The sequence below is a fragment of the Drosophila simulans genome, chromosome 3R (assembly GCF_016746395.2).
Source record: "Drosophila simulans strain w501 chromosome 3R, Prin_Dsim_3.1, whole genome shotgun sequence".
Taxonomy (NCBI): Eukaryota; Metazoa; Arthropoda; class Insecta; order Diptera; family Drosophilidae; genus Drosophila; species Drosophila simulans.
The window spans coordinates 21800662-21816693 of NC_052523.2; the positions used below are offsets into that span (position 1 = coordinate 21800662).

At 42.7% G+C, this 16032-nt stretch overlaps 2 protein-coding genes across 8 annotated transcripts in view; one reads left to right on the top strand and one right to left on the bottom strand.

Moving 5' to 3' along the window:
* LOC6729631 (poly(U)-binding-splicing factor PUF60-B) overlaps window positions 1-16032 on the top strand; it is an 88307-nt gene that overhangs the window by 57531 nt on the left and 14744 nt on the right. For 5 of the 7 annotated variants that reach the window (XM_016177528.3, XM_016177526.3, XM_039295322.2 and 2 more), the window contains one exon: window positions 673-711. The exons of the other annotated variants lie outside the window; for them this stretch is intronic. In XM_016177528.3, the coding sequence (XP_016036270.1) occupies window positions 673-711 (39 nt within the window). The remainder of the gene's footprint in view (window positions 1-672; window positions 712-16032) is intronic. 7 annotated transcript variants of the gene reach the window in all.
* LOC6729632 lies at window positions 6839-9796 on the bottom strand. The gene is made up of 3 exons (XM_002104904.4): window positions 9329-9796; window positions 8320-9034; window positions 6839-8131 (listed from the first exon to the last, which is right to left on the bottom strand). Exons 1-3 carry the CDS (start codon window positions 9438-9440, stop codon window positions 7315-7317), a joined length of 1644 nt encoding a protein of 547 aa, XP_002104940.3. The 5' UTR covers window positions 9441-9796; the 3' UTR covers window positions 6839-7314.

The following is a 16032-nucleotide window of genomic DNA, read 5'->3' on the forward strand; positions in this document are numbered from 1 at the left end:
GTGATTATTCATTTGCTAGTTCGGTAAAGTTTCTCTTGATAAATATTTGAGCAAAGTAATGTTTATTATTCGATTCACATCCTGTTGATGAATTGCCCCCATTTGTTGACTTGACTGATTGATATATTTCCGTGAAAACTACCACTTCAACTTGGCATTTCATATGGTTTTATGCAGCTTTCGCTCCGAGTTTTTTGATGGACACCAGCCAGGCAGCCGTCTGACCCTTGATGTTGATCAACTTTTATCCGTCGCTGAAAAGGAAGAAGAACTTAAACTTCCGCTTTTACATTTTATACTCGTCCTTTTTGCTTCGCACTTTTGTTGCGCTTTACCTATCAGCTGTGCAGATTTTCCACTCACTCCTGTCTCTTTGGCCCGGGGATATCGTCTAACCCTCGAAGGGAAATGCAATTTACGGCAAAAATTGACTTTAGCCCGTAAGCTGTTGTTGCAGGACTCGCTTTCACTCGCAAAGAGAAAAAAAAATAAATAAATAAACAGACAACTTAATTTCCTAGTTAAACGTAGTTGAAGTTGTTGCTCGTGTTGCTGTTTTTTCGTCATTATCTTTAGCTTTTACCCGTACTAGACCCTCGATGAACTGAAAACTTATAATTGACCGTACTATAATCACGTTTTCTTTCCCGCTCTGCTCTTTGTCTTTTGCAGGTCAGTATCGGAGATGAACGCCACTTCTCTATATGCCGGGTAAGCCGTGGGACTTACGCTTAATTATGCCCATATATAATTTAATAATAGTAGAAAGAAAAGGGTCCGCCACAGCGGCTTTAAGCCCTGATCATATTATCCTTGCATTGTGATTGACTCACTGCCATAATGTATCCTTTCACCCACACGGATTAAATTCATTATCGATTCATTATGTGGGCTGTGGCGCAAACTTTAAAAGCAAACCTTTACGAGCAAAAATTCAAATACAAATTTAATCAAACTTTCGCCGAGTGGCTTCCAAAAATCCCAAACCCCGCTTTAACTTGACTCTCGCCTTTGGCAGCTCGGGCGTCCTTTATAATTGGCATACAAAATAAAAACCGAAACAAAAGTTTAGCCAAACTCCCCGGGGAAAGTGGAAGCATTGAAGTTGGGCTCAACTTTGTTTAAAATTCGAGTGGCCATTACAATTCTAATGTTTAAATGTGTCGCTTTAATGAATTCTACTTAAATTATCAGCTGAAAATATAGATTTTCTAGTTTTACTAGCTTTATTTTATCAGCTGAAAGAAAGACCAAAAAACGCATCGAGCATTTAAAATATTTCAACGATTAAAGTGCCAGCAATTAAACTACCATTTCATGGTGAAAACAATCAAACAATTAGTGTAAATCGATGGGTTTATTTGCTTACTTCGCGCATATGTTTTTTGCAAGCAATAAAGAAAAGCGTTGCCGCTTTAAATTGCTTAATTTTTTCCCCAAGTGCTTTGTTCGTTACCGTAGTAGTATGCGTATGACACGAAATGAAATACAAACTCATGTATAAAAATCAGAGTAAATAAAAAAGTGACAGAGAAAGCCAGTGAGTGAGACTGGGGAAGTAAAATGCCAACAAACGACAAAAATTGCGGTGGGGAAAGTTTGTGGAGCCCGGGAAAACTCACAGCAGCCCTCTGGCATATGCACATTTTGCACAATGTTTGCTCTCAGAGAGGGGCAGGTGGAAATGGGGGGGGGGGGCATTGTGGGGTCAACGAATGTCATTGTTAAAAGTGATGGGGGTTCCCGCCATTCCCTCCATTTTTACATCACTTTACTCAACTTTCCGGGGAATTGTAGCTCAGTTGAGGAATGCCAAAAATCGCGTTGCTCGCTCAATGAATTATAATGTAGAATCGTTCAATCCGTATTGTGTCAGGCGATGGGCGGAAAATCCAGTGGGCTGATAGCCAGGATCTTTGCTTAACACAAAAGGAAAAGAGCCGAGCACGTCTGGCACATGTGAGGGTGAGAGTGTCTTGAATTGACTGTCAAGCTTAATGGCAAGTAAAGTAACTTTTCCGACTTTTGTGTGGGTTTTTCTGCAGCGATTTATATACTTTTATTGGGAGATCAGAAGTTTTCGTTCGGTAGGCAATCCTCTTGTATAATATTACATTAGTTTTTAATACTGTGAGTAATAGTACTAACACATTTTCTTTAATAACCATAAATATTTAAATTGTGCTATTTTAAAAGTTTCCTTACTCTTGACCATTCAAAGCCCTTCACCCATGTCACACATGGCGTATGCTTGATTAATTTTCATTACCGGGAAAAGCATGAGAAGGGTGCTCTGGAAAATGTAAACAATGGGCCCAATTTAATTACCTTACTTTTCCAGAACTGTTCAAGTTTACCCAACTTTCAAGGCACTTTGCATTAAGGTTATGTTTCCGTTAAAGCCTTTGAAGTTGACTGTTGGTAAACTTTTTTATGGCCAACTTCAAGGCGTCGGCAGGGCCAATTAAAATGCCAAGATTTTTGCTGACTTTGTTGTTGGCAACGATGCGCCTGTGTTTGTGTGTATGTGTGGGTTAATTTATTTAGCTACCAATTGGCACGTAAGGGGTTAATTGTCAGCCGTCAGCAAAATACGCTCCGCTCGAGCTTATCGATTGCACATAACTCGCACATGTTGTTCCTCAGCCATCCAGTGGCCCAAACTTTTGTGCTTCACACTTTGCTCGGACGCCCATTTTGCGCCATTTTGCCACTAGTTTGTTGATTCTGGAGTTCTTCTTAGCTGCGGGCTGCCTTGAGTTTCATTAGAGCAAGGATGTGTGCTACTTGCGTGTTGCCTTTCGCCTTTTGCCTTTTGTTTGATTTAAATTTAAATTAAAAATCACTCATACGCACCATCTGACAGGCACACTGACAGCTGCGGGCCGCTCAATGGCGAACAAGAAATTAAAAGCAAAATAAATAAGAGCACCGTCCTCCACATATTGCACAAATGTCAAACACCTGGCCAAAGCCACTATATAAAATTCATTTTAAAAGCAAGCAATCAAAGTGCCCAGACATCCCACACACACACAAACACACACACAATTCACCCAGGTTCCACGTTCAATAAAAGCTTAGAAAAGAGTTGGGCAGAATTTTAAAAGCCCCTTCCACCAGTTGGCCAGCAATTAAGCCAGTTTGTAACAATAAATTTCAGTTGCTGGCAGCACGAGGTGTTTGCCAACTGTTCACTATATTGACTTTCAATTTGGGCGCCGCTCAGTTGGTTGGACTTTATTTTTAGGCACCCTTTGTGGGGCAACAATGCAGTATGGAAAAAGAGATATCTACTATTGTTCTAACAGTTATAACTGATATTTTTGCTAATATTTTTAATAATAAAATGTATTATTAAATTTATCTGTCATCAGTTATCGAAATAAATAGTATTGCCCTTAAAAAAATCGATCGCAAAAGTTTTGGCAATAATAAATCCAATTACAAATTTCGATTTTCCAGCCAGCAAAGATGAAGTCCATCCATAATAGATTACATTTCTGCTCTCTATAGACTGGCAAACATTTGCCAATTGGCAAACAAATGCCAAATAAATCAAAATCAAACAAGAGAGCTGCAACCCCTACGTGCAAAAAAAAAGAAACCGAACCCCAAAGGTGCCCTTAAAAACTTGTTCCCTTGGCCGCTTTACAATCCAACCTCAGCCCACCTTGTGCCCAGCCCCCTTCCACCTGCAACTCACCTGGTTTTCCGCACCTCAGCCCCTTTGGCTTCCCCCAACAACCCCCGTGAACGTTATTCCACTGCGCTTGTACAAACACGCAATCGAATAATCCAATTTGTTTGCGCAAAAACTGAAACTTTTTCATAGGGCTTCAGTTGACGACGCCGCGTTGTGAGTCACAAACACCCAAAACCCACCCCACCTATCGACCTCAACCTCACCTTTTGAGCTAATTGCTTGAGTGAGTTTTGGATATAAGTGCAGCGTCCTGGCCCCACGAAAATCCAAATGTCCTTGCTGCCTTCGGCATTGTCTGCAAAGTGATGTAATTGTTACCAGCTACTTTGATTTGATAGTTAGCCCAATTTGGGCGCCAAGTGGTTAGAGCTTTTAGATTTATGATATGAGCCCCTTTTTTTTTTGACCCAGTTTATAAGTGCAGCTATTTTCATTAGCTGGCTTACACCATTTCTACGTATTTTGTCATCTGCTGGCCATATCTGAAACCTTTGAGTTCAGTGCGCTCAGCTATTTCCACATCCATTGAAATCCTTTCCAGCAACTAATCCTATTCCACCTACCATTGTGTTCTTCATTTCGCCCTTAATCAACCTTTTGTTCCGTTCGCCGTTGTGGGTTCTCCACCCCAAAACGGTTTAGGCAACTGTATCCTACCGACTGACCTTTCAATTAAATAAACGTTCCGTTGGTCACCTAGCCGAGTGGACCACCAACTGTGTGTGTTGACAACGGAGCTCCACCCACCCACCTTTCCACCACTCAAGGCCACCTGCTGTTGCTGTTGTCGGGCATCTTTTCACACCCACATGGATGCGGGGTTTTCCACTTTTTTTTACCACAATCTTGTCAAACATTGGTGGCGCCCCATTCAGCCGGACGTTTCTCCCTAGTTTCACTTGCAGTTTTTCAGATGCGAGTTACAAAGCAAATGCTGGTTTTTGCTAGGTTAACTCTTGGGGTTAAAACAATAGCAAAAATGGTTCACAATTTAATAACTTGAAGAAGAGCTATGCATGTGAGGTTGTGAGTATTTAAACTTATAAACTTTACTTAAAGAGATCGCTTACTGACAAGCAGCATAAGTGATTTAAATAGTTTAGTTGGAGGATGGCGGGCATTACTGGGCTCAGACGTATTAGAGGCCTACACTTGAGATTTCCCAAGTGTTCCGGCGGTGGCTTTGTGTACTAAGCTGCCAATACACGACAGATTCCCAGGACGCGAGAGCTCCTGGCTCTACCCCCACCCCCCTGAGATGAGCAGATGAATAGCCCGGCTAATCCGCCTGCTTATTACTGAGAGCAGTGCTGCTTGTGGGCAAAGTAGTATGCGCTTTCTGCCGGAGACAAACAGCTGGCAAACTTATCCGTCCGTTTGGGTGCGTGCGCCGGAAGCCAAGGCGGGTTAAGGGGTGAGCTCCAGCTGGCAGGTGGGGAAGTGGGTGGAGGTAAGTGGGAGGTAACCGGAACGGAAACACGGAACGCGACACTTTATGACTGCTTCTTGGGGACCTGCACTCAGTTTGGTTTGATGTGCTGCCAGTCCAAAAAAGGAACAAGCATAAAACTCTTACTACACGGAAAACATTTTAAAATTTAAATTAAAGATCTTAAATCAATTGGAAAATAATTTAAATGATAAAACATGTGTGTGATAATCATCATACATTGCTTGTATTCATACTATATATTCAATAAGTTTTTATATCTATAGTTTTATTTTCTGTGCACTGGTGGGCGTGGCTCCCAACCCCAAATCCCTTCAATTTTCCCACCCTCTGGCAGGAATTAGGAATGCATTGTCTGAGCGCTCAGCTCAGTTTTCCGTTCGGGTTTTCAGCTCAGTGTTGCTGCAGTTTGTGCGTCAACTCTTTGGCTCAAGTGCGGGCCACATTTCATAGGCTTCCCAGAGTAACCTCCGCCTGCTCTGGCACCCCACCTCCAATCACCCACGATGCAACCACTTCCCCCCCGATTCACAACCCTTCGCTGGAAGACGCGACACAAATTAGCCATCTTTTTTGCCGTCTTTTTTTTGTAGTTTTTCCATTTGGCTGAGAACATTTTCAGTTTGCTTTGCAGTGCACAACTGGCAACAGTCGGCGGGTTTTATTCGATTCGTTTTGCACTCGATTCTTTTGTCTGCCCTCAAGGAAATAATCAGAGCAGTTAACCAAGGAAAAAAGTTGAATTCTCCAGTCTCAAAGTGAATATCTTGGCTACTCTCGAGCTAATTTAATTATTAGTGCTGCTGCCAAAGAGATAAAGTTTAAACGAATGATTGCTAATTCGGTTTGGGCAGCCAGTGGAAGGGAAAATATTAAATTCAGTGCAAAGATTCTCAACTAAGTTAAAAGTAATCCGTGCTATCTGAATTGAAATGAATTATTTAGAAACTATTTTGTGGTAAGAAAGTATAGAATTAGTACAGTTAAATCGTTTGAAAATATGTTTACTTCTTTTACAACGGAAAAATGCGGTTAAAAAAGAAATCTCCTGGAAAATGCATCAAAGTTTTCACATACATTTCAATTTGTGAAGTTGTGCCAGCTTTATACAATTTATTTAAATATTTTCATAGCATTTCTCAGTCGATGAAAGTCAGTGAAGTTTCAGCGAACACATTTTATATGCAATTTCCTGGAAAATGAATTCAAATACACTTTACATATTACAAAAATGTTCAAAATAAATACTCTTGCGGTTCGCATTCGTTTTATCAACCCAAGGGAATGTTGTGCGCCATATTTGTCTTGCTTTTGCCAATATTTGTTCTCGTAATTTTCTATGGCATCCATCGGCAGCTGCCAAGTTTTCTACGTTTTCGTGCCCTTTGGCCAATGGACTGCTGCTCACTCAAATGATGCGTAAAAATCACATTAGCGGCAGCCGTGCGACAATTTGGCCAGAACCAAGGTCTCAATGCCCCAAAGTGTGCTATATATTTTGTGGGAGCGTGTTACCTTGGCCATTTAAGCCTTGACTTGCCAGCTAAGCCAAGTTTTTGAATTTATAATGCCAGCATGCAGGCTGAAACATTAATGGCGGACTCACGAGAAGTTTTTCTTTGTTTTTCCAAGCATTTTTACTTAGCTTGGGGTTGTTGGGCAACTTTTCTATGAGGCTTTTTTATTTATCACTTCTAACTTAGATACAGCTTCATCAGTGAAAAAACGCGACATTTGCTATATTTTCGTTAAATTTTATTATATGCGGTAGTTACAAAATACGTGTAATACAAGTTTTAGAGAATGCAATTTTTAATTTTCCAAGCTGTCTGGCAGAAAAGATTTTTCGGTTCGTATTTTTTTTTTTTTTTTTTTGGCGCACATATTTCTAGTTGATTTTCCAGACTTAACTACACTCGGTTTTGTGTTCTTCCTTCTATTTCCTGCATGGATGTTTTCATAAATTTTACTCCCTTTTTTTTTTTTGCTATTTTTACTGCCTGCGACTGGCATGAAAAGCATTTTACACATGGCAGCATTTTTTAATTTTGCCAGCCGGCTTTTAGAAATGGGACAGCACAAATACACACAGTGTGTATAGTACACATGCACTTACTAATTAGAAATAAAAACGCGAACTGCACTTGCATTTTGCTCATTACGTTCTCTCAGCCATTTCGCTATTTATTTGTATGTGTGCCGCCCTTTTCGAGCTGGCGTTTTGTGCTAAAACATAGGGTGGCTGGTCGTTTGTTTGGAAATAATAGACACCCTGTCTTTGGGCCAAGAACTCCGCCGACACGTTGGCCAAATCCCCGCCCATGGTCTGCATAACTCCGGTGTCCTTTGGGCAGCGATGGAATCGGGTCAACTGCTGCCATTCAGCAGCTGGACAGCTCTGGGATAAGAAGCCCGTTGCCTGATCCCTTGCCAGACTCTCGGCGAACAGCATAAATGCCCTCCAATGGCTGCATTCATGCCAAAAGCAACCTGGTTGCTGGCTGCCCCAGTTGGCATAGAAATCCGCATGACCCACAGGTCGATCAAATCCATAGCTGCCCACACTGGTGTGCAGCACCTCCACATAGTCGGCATCCTCGGCGGTCAGCCGCTCCTTTGGCTTGGCATACCGGAAGAAGGGTAGAGCCGGATCCAAAGCTCGGATCATCCGAAGGCGACCGGTCTGCAAATGTTTGCCTGCCAGTCCCGCCACATGTGCGCCCATGCTGAATCCGACGAGCTGGAGATCCTCGAAACGCATTCCCGCCTCCTGATGCAGGAAGTCCAGGAACTTGGCCAAAACCTGACCCACCGGCTTCACCCTATAGCTGGCCGTTATATAGTCCGCTATGGCTCCACGTCCCCAGTCCACGGTGAAGATGTTGTAGTTGCCATTTCTCAGATCAAAGTAAGCTGGCAATAGCTCGTTGTACATGTTGGCATTTTCATTGCCCAACCAGCCGTGAATGAGGATTCTGAAAAGTATTAGATATTAGTTAGAATTTTAAATCAAATATCTCAATCATATAATTCCTGAGTGCAACCCTAATACGTAAACCAAGCTTCCATTGGCGGTAGGGCTTTTAAAACCGAAATTGGCTATCGAAATGGCTCTCAAAACTCTCACATAATGGTCGGGTAGCTTTCATCCGGCTGCACGCACCTGGTGGGATTGAAGGGACTGAAGCGAGACCGTCGCAACGAGGCGGCATCGTATAGATTCACCGGTTCGCTGGTAAAGAGCTGGTTCTGTTCCTGGTCCCCCTTGTTCATCACGTTCAGGCCAAAGGCGGCGGTCAGCGTGTTGCCCACGACCTGCTGGAATAGCCGGCGATGTGGCGATGCCTTCTCGGATTTCGATGGTCCTGTCTGGCGGTTGGCATTGTCCTGCGGGACCAGGGTGTGCAGGTGGAAGTAGGTGTGGTGCTCGGCGCTGTACAGCAATTTGTAGTCCGGCTGCAGGCGGAGTAATTGCTGTTCAACCGAACTGGGCCCGTGGGCCAAGTAATGCCTCTCCAACTGCTCCTGCCGCCCATGCTGTTCATCCAATATTGGCAGCTGGCCGGGACTCATTAGGCCAGACGACAGCAGTGGCATTTGTGTGTCAAAGTAGTTCGTCTGCCACCGCTCACCGCCCCGATTTCTCATCCGCATCATCATTGTTCCCATTCTGAGGGCACTTTCCACTTCATTTGTCACTTTTACTTGCACTGCGGGTCTCGGGATCGGATTCGTCTTCGCCAGAGTCATCTCCATCGCCATAGTCATCACCTTCTCCTCCTGCTGCAATTGATTGTTGTCTGCAGCGACATTATAGTCCTCAGAACCAGGCCTGTAATCAGACGCTTTCAGCTTTGCTGCAGCGAGCCACAAACAAACTGGTGTCAACGAAATGAAAGTGCATTAGTCTCGAAACTGTGCAACTAGACCAATCCGCAAATGAGTAAGGCACACAAAGAAAAACCAGAAATCATTGATATTTAAAATGGTGTTTTTGATGATTTTCCACATTTTCACAGCACTGTTTAATTGAATCTTAAATAGTTTTGCACAAACTTTCTCAAGAGTGACACAACCATTAGTTTTTGATTATTTGACAAAAAAATGTCTGATATTTTCTGACCGTGTACATTACTGATACTCCAACAGTTCATGAAGATGAAGATAGTCACCTGCCTGCAAAACGACTGCCAAATGTCCAACATTTCCCATATTTTCAAAATCTGATCTTTCCTCGACGAACTGAAATGCAGAACTGAATTGAACTGAACGAAAGCCAGGCATTTACCACGCTTATTTTGACCATTTTCATTTTTCGGCTTATTAATATGCAGAACTTCACACTTTTTCTCACTCTCATCTTCGATGATTTCTCTTAACGAGAGGTAATTGTTAATGCCTGAGTTGACGGGAATTACTGGAAGAGTGCCCTCCCATTAGCTGCTAATCTGTTGGGTCAACAAAAGTTCTGGTAGTCAGTGGACATGGGAATGGGGGGCGTAAGGGAGGAATCTGTGCCACTGACCAAGTTTTTGTACCATTTAGCACTCGATGACGGGAGTTCAATCTTTTTTGGGATAGGTCAATATACTGGCCTAAAATATTTCTGAAAGTATGGTTAAATAACACAAATACTCATTTATTACGGACGGAAATAACAAAAGAATTTAAAAGCCCATTTCGCATGGACTGAAAATAAAATAAATCGTTTTAACACGTGCTACCAACTTTTATGAAACGCTAGTGAACTTAATACAACAAAAAATTTAACAACCCACGATTCGATTTAACATTCTCTTTATATTTAAACCACTATGTATCTCAATCTCGTGATTGTGTTTTCCCCGCAAAAAAAAATATTTTCCCAAGCCTGCGGCATAAACATACTAATCGAAAATTTGCACATTTCTTCTTGTTTACTTTCCAGGTAAGTTCACATATTTCCGCGAATTCCGCCCACCGGAAGTGGCGGTCGCCATTTTAACGACATCCGGCGCGTGCATTTCTTGCCTGAAAATAAGGAACGACGACGAAGGACCTGCTGCAGGACATAGCTGTTTTCCATTGGGTTTATCGCCGATCGCAAAACGTGACTAAAACAACGAGAACAGCGTGATGTAGGGTAGAAATAAAAGCCTCAGGAGCAGGGAAAGATAAACGAAGGTAACCATATCTCAGACACCGCTCTTATCGGGATTATGTGCGAGTATATTGAATATGATGTCACGGAGCATGCGAGGACATTTCAATTCGCCCCCCCATGAAATCACTTCCGCCCCCGAAGAGATGATGATACGGCACAAGTTCAATGTAAAATCTTTTGTGCTGGGACTTCTGCATTTGCATTTTTTGCAGCATGCCCATTGTTGTTGCAATGCGACACTCAGACAGGATTTGTTTGCCATCGCAGAGATGGGGGATAAAAAACAATAACGCGACAATAATCGATTAAAAACAGCGACTGGAAAAGGAACTCCGGCAGTCGGAGCTTTGTTTGCCTTTTACTTTATGGCCGCAAGCTCAAAAATGTCACTCGAGTGACTTTTATTACGAGCATATTCAGACTGGTTAAGGATGTGGGCACATGCCGGGTGTGGATGTGTAGATGGGTGTAGTGTCCCGTCCTCTGGACTATTTGCCCGCAAAATACTTGAGCCGGTCTTTGGTGTCAGCATTTACCAGTCGAGTGTGCACCCTTCATGCTGGCGGATGGGTATGCCCCATCGCTAAAAAAGAAGCATTTTCTCAAGTGGCACTTGTCGCACTGCATCCTGCGAGCATAAGCAGGATGCGTCGGCTCAAAGATGCTGACTCAGCCTGATATTCCCCATGCACGCCCTTTATGGCTTTGTTGCTGTTGTGGGTAAACAATGAGCGGCATAAACGAATTTGTTACATCAGTTAGGGCTGAGTGAGGCTTTTGACATCAAATTTGATGACTAGCATAGGAAGTGCCTCTTCAAATTGTTTATTAAAATGTGAACTATTAAAATGGCTATTAAAATTTGTATAATTAAATTCATCATTAGAGTTTTTGAGCAGAAATGCCAATCAATGATGTTCTTAAAAAAATAATTTGGATATTCTGTATTAAAAAGACAGAGACGCAAAAGTTAACAATTGAAGATCTTAACAATATTTAAAAATAAATTTCTGATTTATTCAGTTTAATTAAATATGCAAATGTTAACTAATGTACCAACTCTGCACAGCATCTGTTAAGGCTAACAGTTGTATCCTTTATCCATCGATGGACATCAAAGCTCTACCAAAAGCTTTTCAAAAAGCTTATGGACTTTGATTTGTTAGGTGTCCTGGATTCCTGTTATTCATAATTTAAGTGAACTTCCACATCAGAAAAAAGCTTTTCGAATAAGCTCGAAAGGTTTTGTGCTTTTGTACAAGCTTTATAGACGTCCTTATTTCAAGACTTTTAAAGTTATAGGATTTCCTGTTAGTTTTAAACAAATCTTATTATTTTTCGAAAATTTTTTCATTTAAATTAAGCTAGTGCTCTCCTCCGAAATGCCAATTATTGCTCTTTTTGTAATTAATAGAAGTACTCAACAGTTGTAAGTACAAGCATCCTGTTTGTTAATTTCCCTGAGAGAAACAGAGAGCCCAGAGGAATTTCCGGCTCTGCAGAGTCCTTCAGACGCCTAAGTGGCCACTTGCCAGCGATGTCTGGCTTGTCTGACAACCTCAAGTGGCGTCTTCCATGGCGCTTTCCCCCATCTCTTGCCCCTCCACGCAGGACTCCCCGTTTCACCTGAGACGATATTGTATGCAAATGAGCAAGCATCTGGGTTGTGGTCTATGACTCCTGGCCAACTGTCCTTGTCACTTACTTGTTGAAGGATGCTTTCGGTAATTTGAGACTTTTTATGGGGCGCTGGCCCCACTTTTGTCACACCTTTTAATTAGCAAATTACACCCAAAGCGGGACAAGTTTTGTAAGCAATACATGTGTGTGTTGGGCGGAGCTATTGTGTTTGCTATGCTCAAGGAAGGAAACCCCTTAGTTGACATAAATTTAAAATATCTTCTATGGTGTAAATCATAATTTTTTTCAAATATACATATATTATTAGTTAATAGTTTAGTTCTTTTTTGTCTTGAATTTCTCTCTATGTAGTCGCTCATATCGAAGCTGTCATTCAGCGTAAGAGAGCGAGAAAAGGGAGCAGCCGTCGCCGGGTTCTCATTTCCGAGTGGGTTGACTTGAAAGCATTTTTCCGGCTGCAGGTCCTTGATCCCCCATTCCTAGCGTCCAACGTGCATCCCCTCCTCTATGCTGCGTGTGGGCGTATATTTTTTGTAATGCACTTTCAAGCACTTAATAAGCTCACAAAAGCACCGACAATTTGCATATGGCTGTGGGTGGAGGACACATCGTCGGTGGTTACTGGGGAACCACTTACCTTAACCCTTCAGTTCTTCAGCTCTTCCACGCATTTACGTGCACAGCCAGCCTCGCAAGGACCCTTTTCCACATATATATCCTTCTTATCCCTGACGAATCCACTGCCATTTACGCCGGGTCTTTTGATGTCATGTGCGTTTGTGTGAGTTGAGCGTTTACCTTTTCATGTTTTTTGAGGTGCATGAGTGCAAGTGCGTATCCAGCCGTCTCTCTCTCTGTACCCTTCTCTCTCTTTTTCTCTTGTACCCTTCTATGTGTGTGTCTAGGTGGCAATGCCGGCAAACTTGGTTGCCAATTTTATTTTTAGGTCAACGTAATTTCCGCACTTTTATCACCAGCTTCCGTTTATTGTTTTTTGTGTATGAAACTGGTTCCTTTTTTTTTTTGTTTTATTTTGGCAATTAATAATTTAAAGGGGTTAATGGAGGGTTCTCTTAATATATAGGTTGTCAGAGAACATAGAAAAGATTTATGACTAAAAATAAATGAACTCGTGGACAAGTTTATTTAGGTGAAATGACATCGTCCTTAATCAAGTGCTCTTCCTATGAGAATCATTATATTACTATGATTATTTGGATAAAAATAAACATGTTTAATATAAAGAGCCATTACTCAACATGTAGATAATCCCTTCGAAATGCTGTGAAATGTAGATGAGTAATCCTCTGCGAATTAAGCATTCAAACTAATGGCTTGCATGTCAACTGTGACATTTTCGTTTCAAACGAAAGCACTTCACATCCGTCGGTGCATATTAAATGCAGCAACCCTTAATCCTTAATCATGGCACAAGGATGCACAGGATGATTTGAGAACCCTTTTCGCATGTAGAAACAGTTTGGCTACCTCAAGCACAGCTAAGCGTTGTCAATTTAAAGTGCACAACAAACGCTTGGCCAATTTCGAAGTATTTAGGCAAAGGACACAGGGCACAGGACACAGATACACATGCATACAGACGCACAGCTGCCAAGAAACGCCCAAAACTGCTTTGATCCTCGCTGAAAGGGGCATAAGTCCAAAACGGCAATGATGAAATAGCAACAGCATGTGCATAGCACGCCGGTAAGTTTCGAATCTCACCACCCTCCTTGTGGATTATATCCCATATAGCTAGGCCATCATCATCATCATCAGCAAACTGCAGAAACGTCAGATTTTTGAGAGAAAGAGAGAGAGCCACCCCTAGCGAGAGATTCCCAGGTGCCCCCCAGGACCTTTCGAACCGAACTGCATTTAAATGCCATTTTTCAGCTGTCCCTGCTCTGCTCTGCTCTGCCCTGCCCTCAATCTCCCAATTCATCATCGTTCTTTGTCATCCTTTTGGATTTTGTTGTTTGGTTTGGTATCCTTATGCAGGCCCCTTTTGCCCAGATAATGCATTGGGATTATATTTAGGGGTTGTTGATGAAGATGCTCGGATGCTCGAATTTTGCTCTGCTAATTCTGGTGCAACTTTTTGGGCATTTCTCTGAACTTTTCCGGCTTTTCGGGTTGGCAACAATTTTCTGGGCGAAAAAAAGCGGATGCTACGCCTCTGCATCCCCTGTAATGCCTTTCTTAAGCCCACCCAGAAACTCCCACGAAAAATCAGGGAGTGGTCGTTGCTTCTTTTTTGGCCTTCTATTCCAAATTTCTTGTAGACGGAAGTCCCTAAAAGTCCTTGCAAGCTCTATACTTCTAAGGTTATTAACTATAATTGTGTTTAATTTTTTAACTGATTTTGATTAATTTCTCAGCTTTTGTCTACATAAAATGGGATTTATCCCTGTATGCGGAATCTCTCTCTTAGCTCTCTCTCTCTGGATGCTGCTGTCCCTGTCTCACGCTCAGTCCCTCTCGCTTGTCCTGCAGAATTTGCAGCATCCTGCTTATCCCTTTTTGGCCCGATACACACACATACACGTATATATAAGTACATTTCATATATACATGCACGTGCGTTGTGTGCGTGTGTGTGCGAGAGTGTGTGCGAGTGTCCTGTGCTGTGTGAGCTTTGAATTAAAAATGGAAAATTGATTTTTCCGGTCGCTCATATACACACACAATCGCAATGGACGAGCTCCTGCGTGCGTGCATATGTGTGTGTGTGTGTGTTTTCCACAAAGCCGGAAAATAAAGCTTGGTGCGTTTTTCTCAGGTTTTCCTGTCCGCCGCTCGTTGCTAATGACGCTCAACAATGTTAATGCCCCGACCCAGCAGTAAACTATAATATAGTGTAACAATACTGCTGTGACAGGACAATATCAATGGCAAGCGTCCGATTTCACGGTATATATGTATATATCCTTTTCAGATATCCTAGTTAGTTGGAGTGATTTATTTCGCAGCACTTTATTCACTGGCTAAAACACATTGGGGGTCTATAGTTCTCAGTAGATGGGGACTATCCAACGGGGATTTGGGTTAGTTTGTGGCCCGCTTTCGAGGTACGTGTGATCCGTCATCGGTCCGGGATAAATTGCACGTACGGAAACCCAAAGTTGACTGAAAGGCAGCCCAGGGTAGCGGCCACCATCGTCTCGATTTTCGTCGGCTTTCCGAGGGTTGCGCGCGCATTCCAATTGCAAAATATCTCCCCCGATTTCAGGGGGTTGCTTCCCAGCCGTCCCTTTCACTCGGCTCTCTCCATCTCTTTTCGGCTGCTCACAGCGGTATTTATGCATATGCCGCCGGTGGAAATGCGTCTTACTGCAGCGCATTTTCGCTCGGTGTATTGGTCGACGCTACACATTCGAGGGTGGTTTCCTTCCAGTCGCTGACGCGCTCGCTGCTTCCAGTTCTCCGAAACGATGAACGAATGCCACCCACCCCGTAAATCGCACATATATGATATATAGACTTTTCCCAGAGCCGAGCTTATGCGGCGTTTTCCGTGGCCCTCTGCACTTTGCCCAGTTGCAAGTGCTTTTCATTTTCCCCAGCTCTGCCACTCAGCTCGCCCCTTCTTCCATGGCTGTGGAAAAATCAAATGTAAAAACAATAAAGTTGCGCCATATGCTTTTAGCTCGAAAAGAGTTGCCGTCATTTTCATTTTGTGGCCATTTTCTCAATGAAAATACCGCTCGCTCTCTCACGCTTTTCACCGAACTGCAGTTTTGTGTCTACATAAATTTGATGCACTTGTGGGGAGTGGGGGCTGTGGGTGGAAAATGCAGGGCAAAGGACAAACGACAGGTGAGAGAGTGGGAAATGGTTGGGCGGTTTTTGAAGAGCAAAGCCGAGCAATTTGTTTTTCGTTCATTCTCATGTTTTTTCATCCGATTGTTATTGTTGTTCCTGGCAATGGATCCGGCAAATTGCATTGCCATTTTTGGCCCTGGGGAAAAAGGCTCAGACGACCACGGTTTTCAGATTGCAGTTTGTCATCGGTTGGTCGTTGCGGATTAGAAATTACTTTGTCCTGACAAGCTGCTTTGAGCTAGGGAGTCCTTAAAGGACGATTGAGAA

What these genes read in the sequence shown, in the direction of transcription:
- LOC6729632 (XM_002104904.4), bottom strand. Translation starts at nt 9,440, where the DNA reads ATGCCTGGCTTTCGTTCAGTTCAATTCAGTTCTGCATTTCAGTTCGTC. An exon ending in GGCAGTCGTTTTGCAGGCAG is followed by an intron (nt 9,035 to 9,328) that starts GTGACTATCTTC and finishes CGTTGACACCAG; the next exon opens with TTTGTTTGTGGCTCGCTGCA. An exon ending in AGTCCCTTCAATCCCACCAG is followed by an intron (nt 8,132 to 8,319) that starts GTGCGTGCAGCC and finishes AATACTTTTCAG; the next exon opens with AATCCTCATTCACGGCTGGT.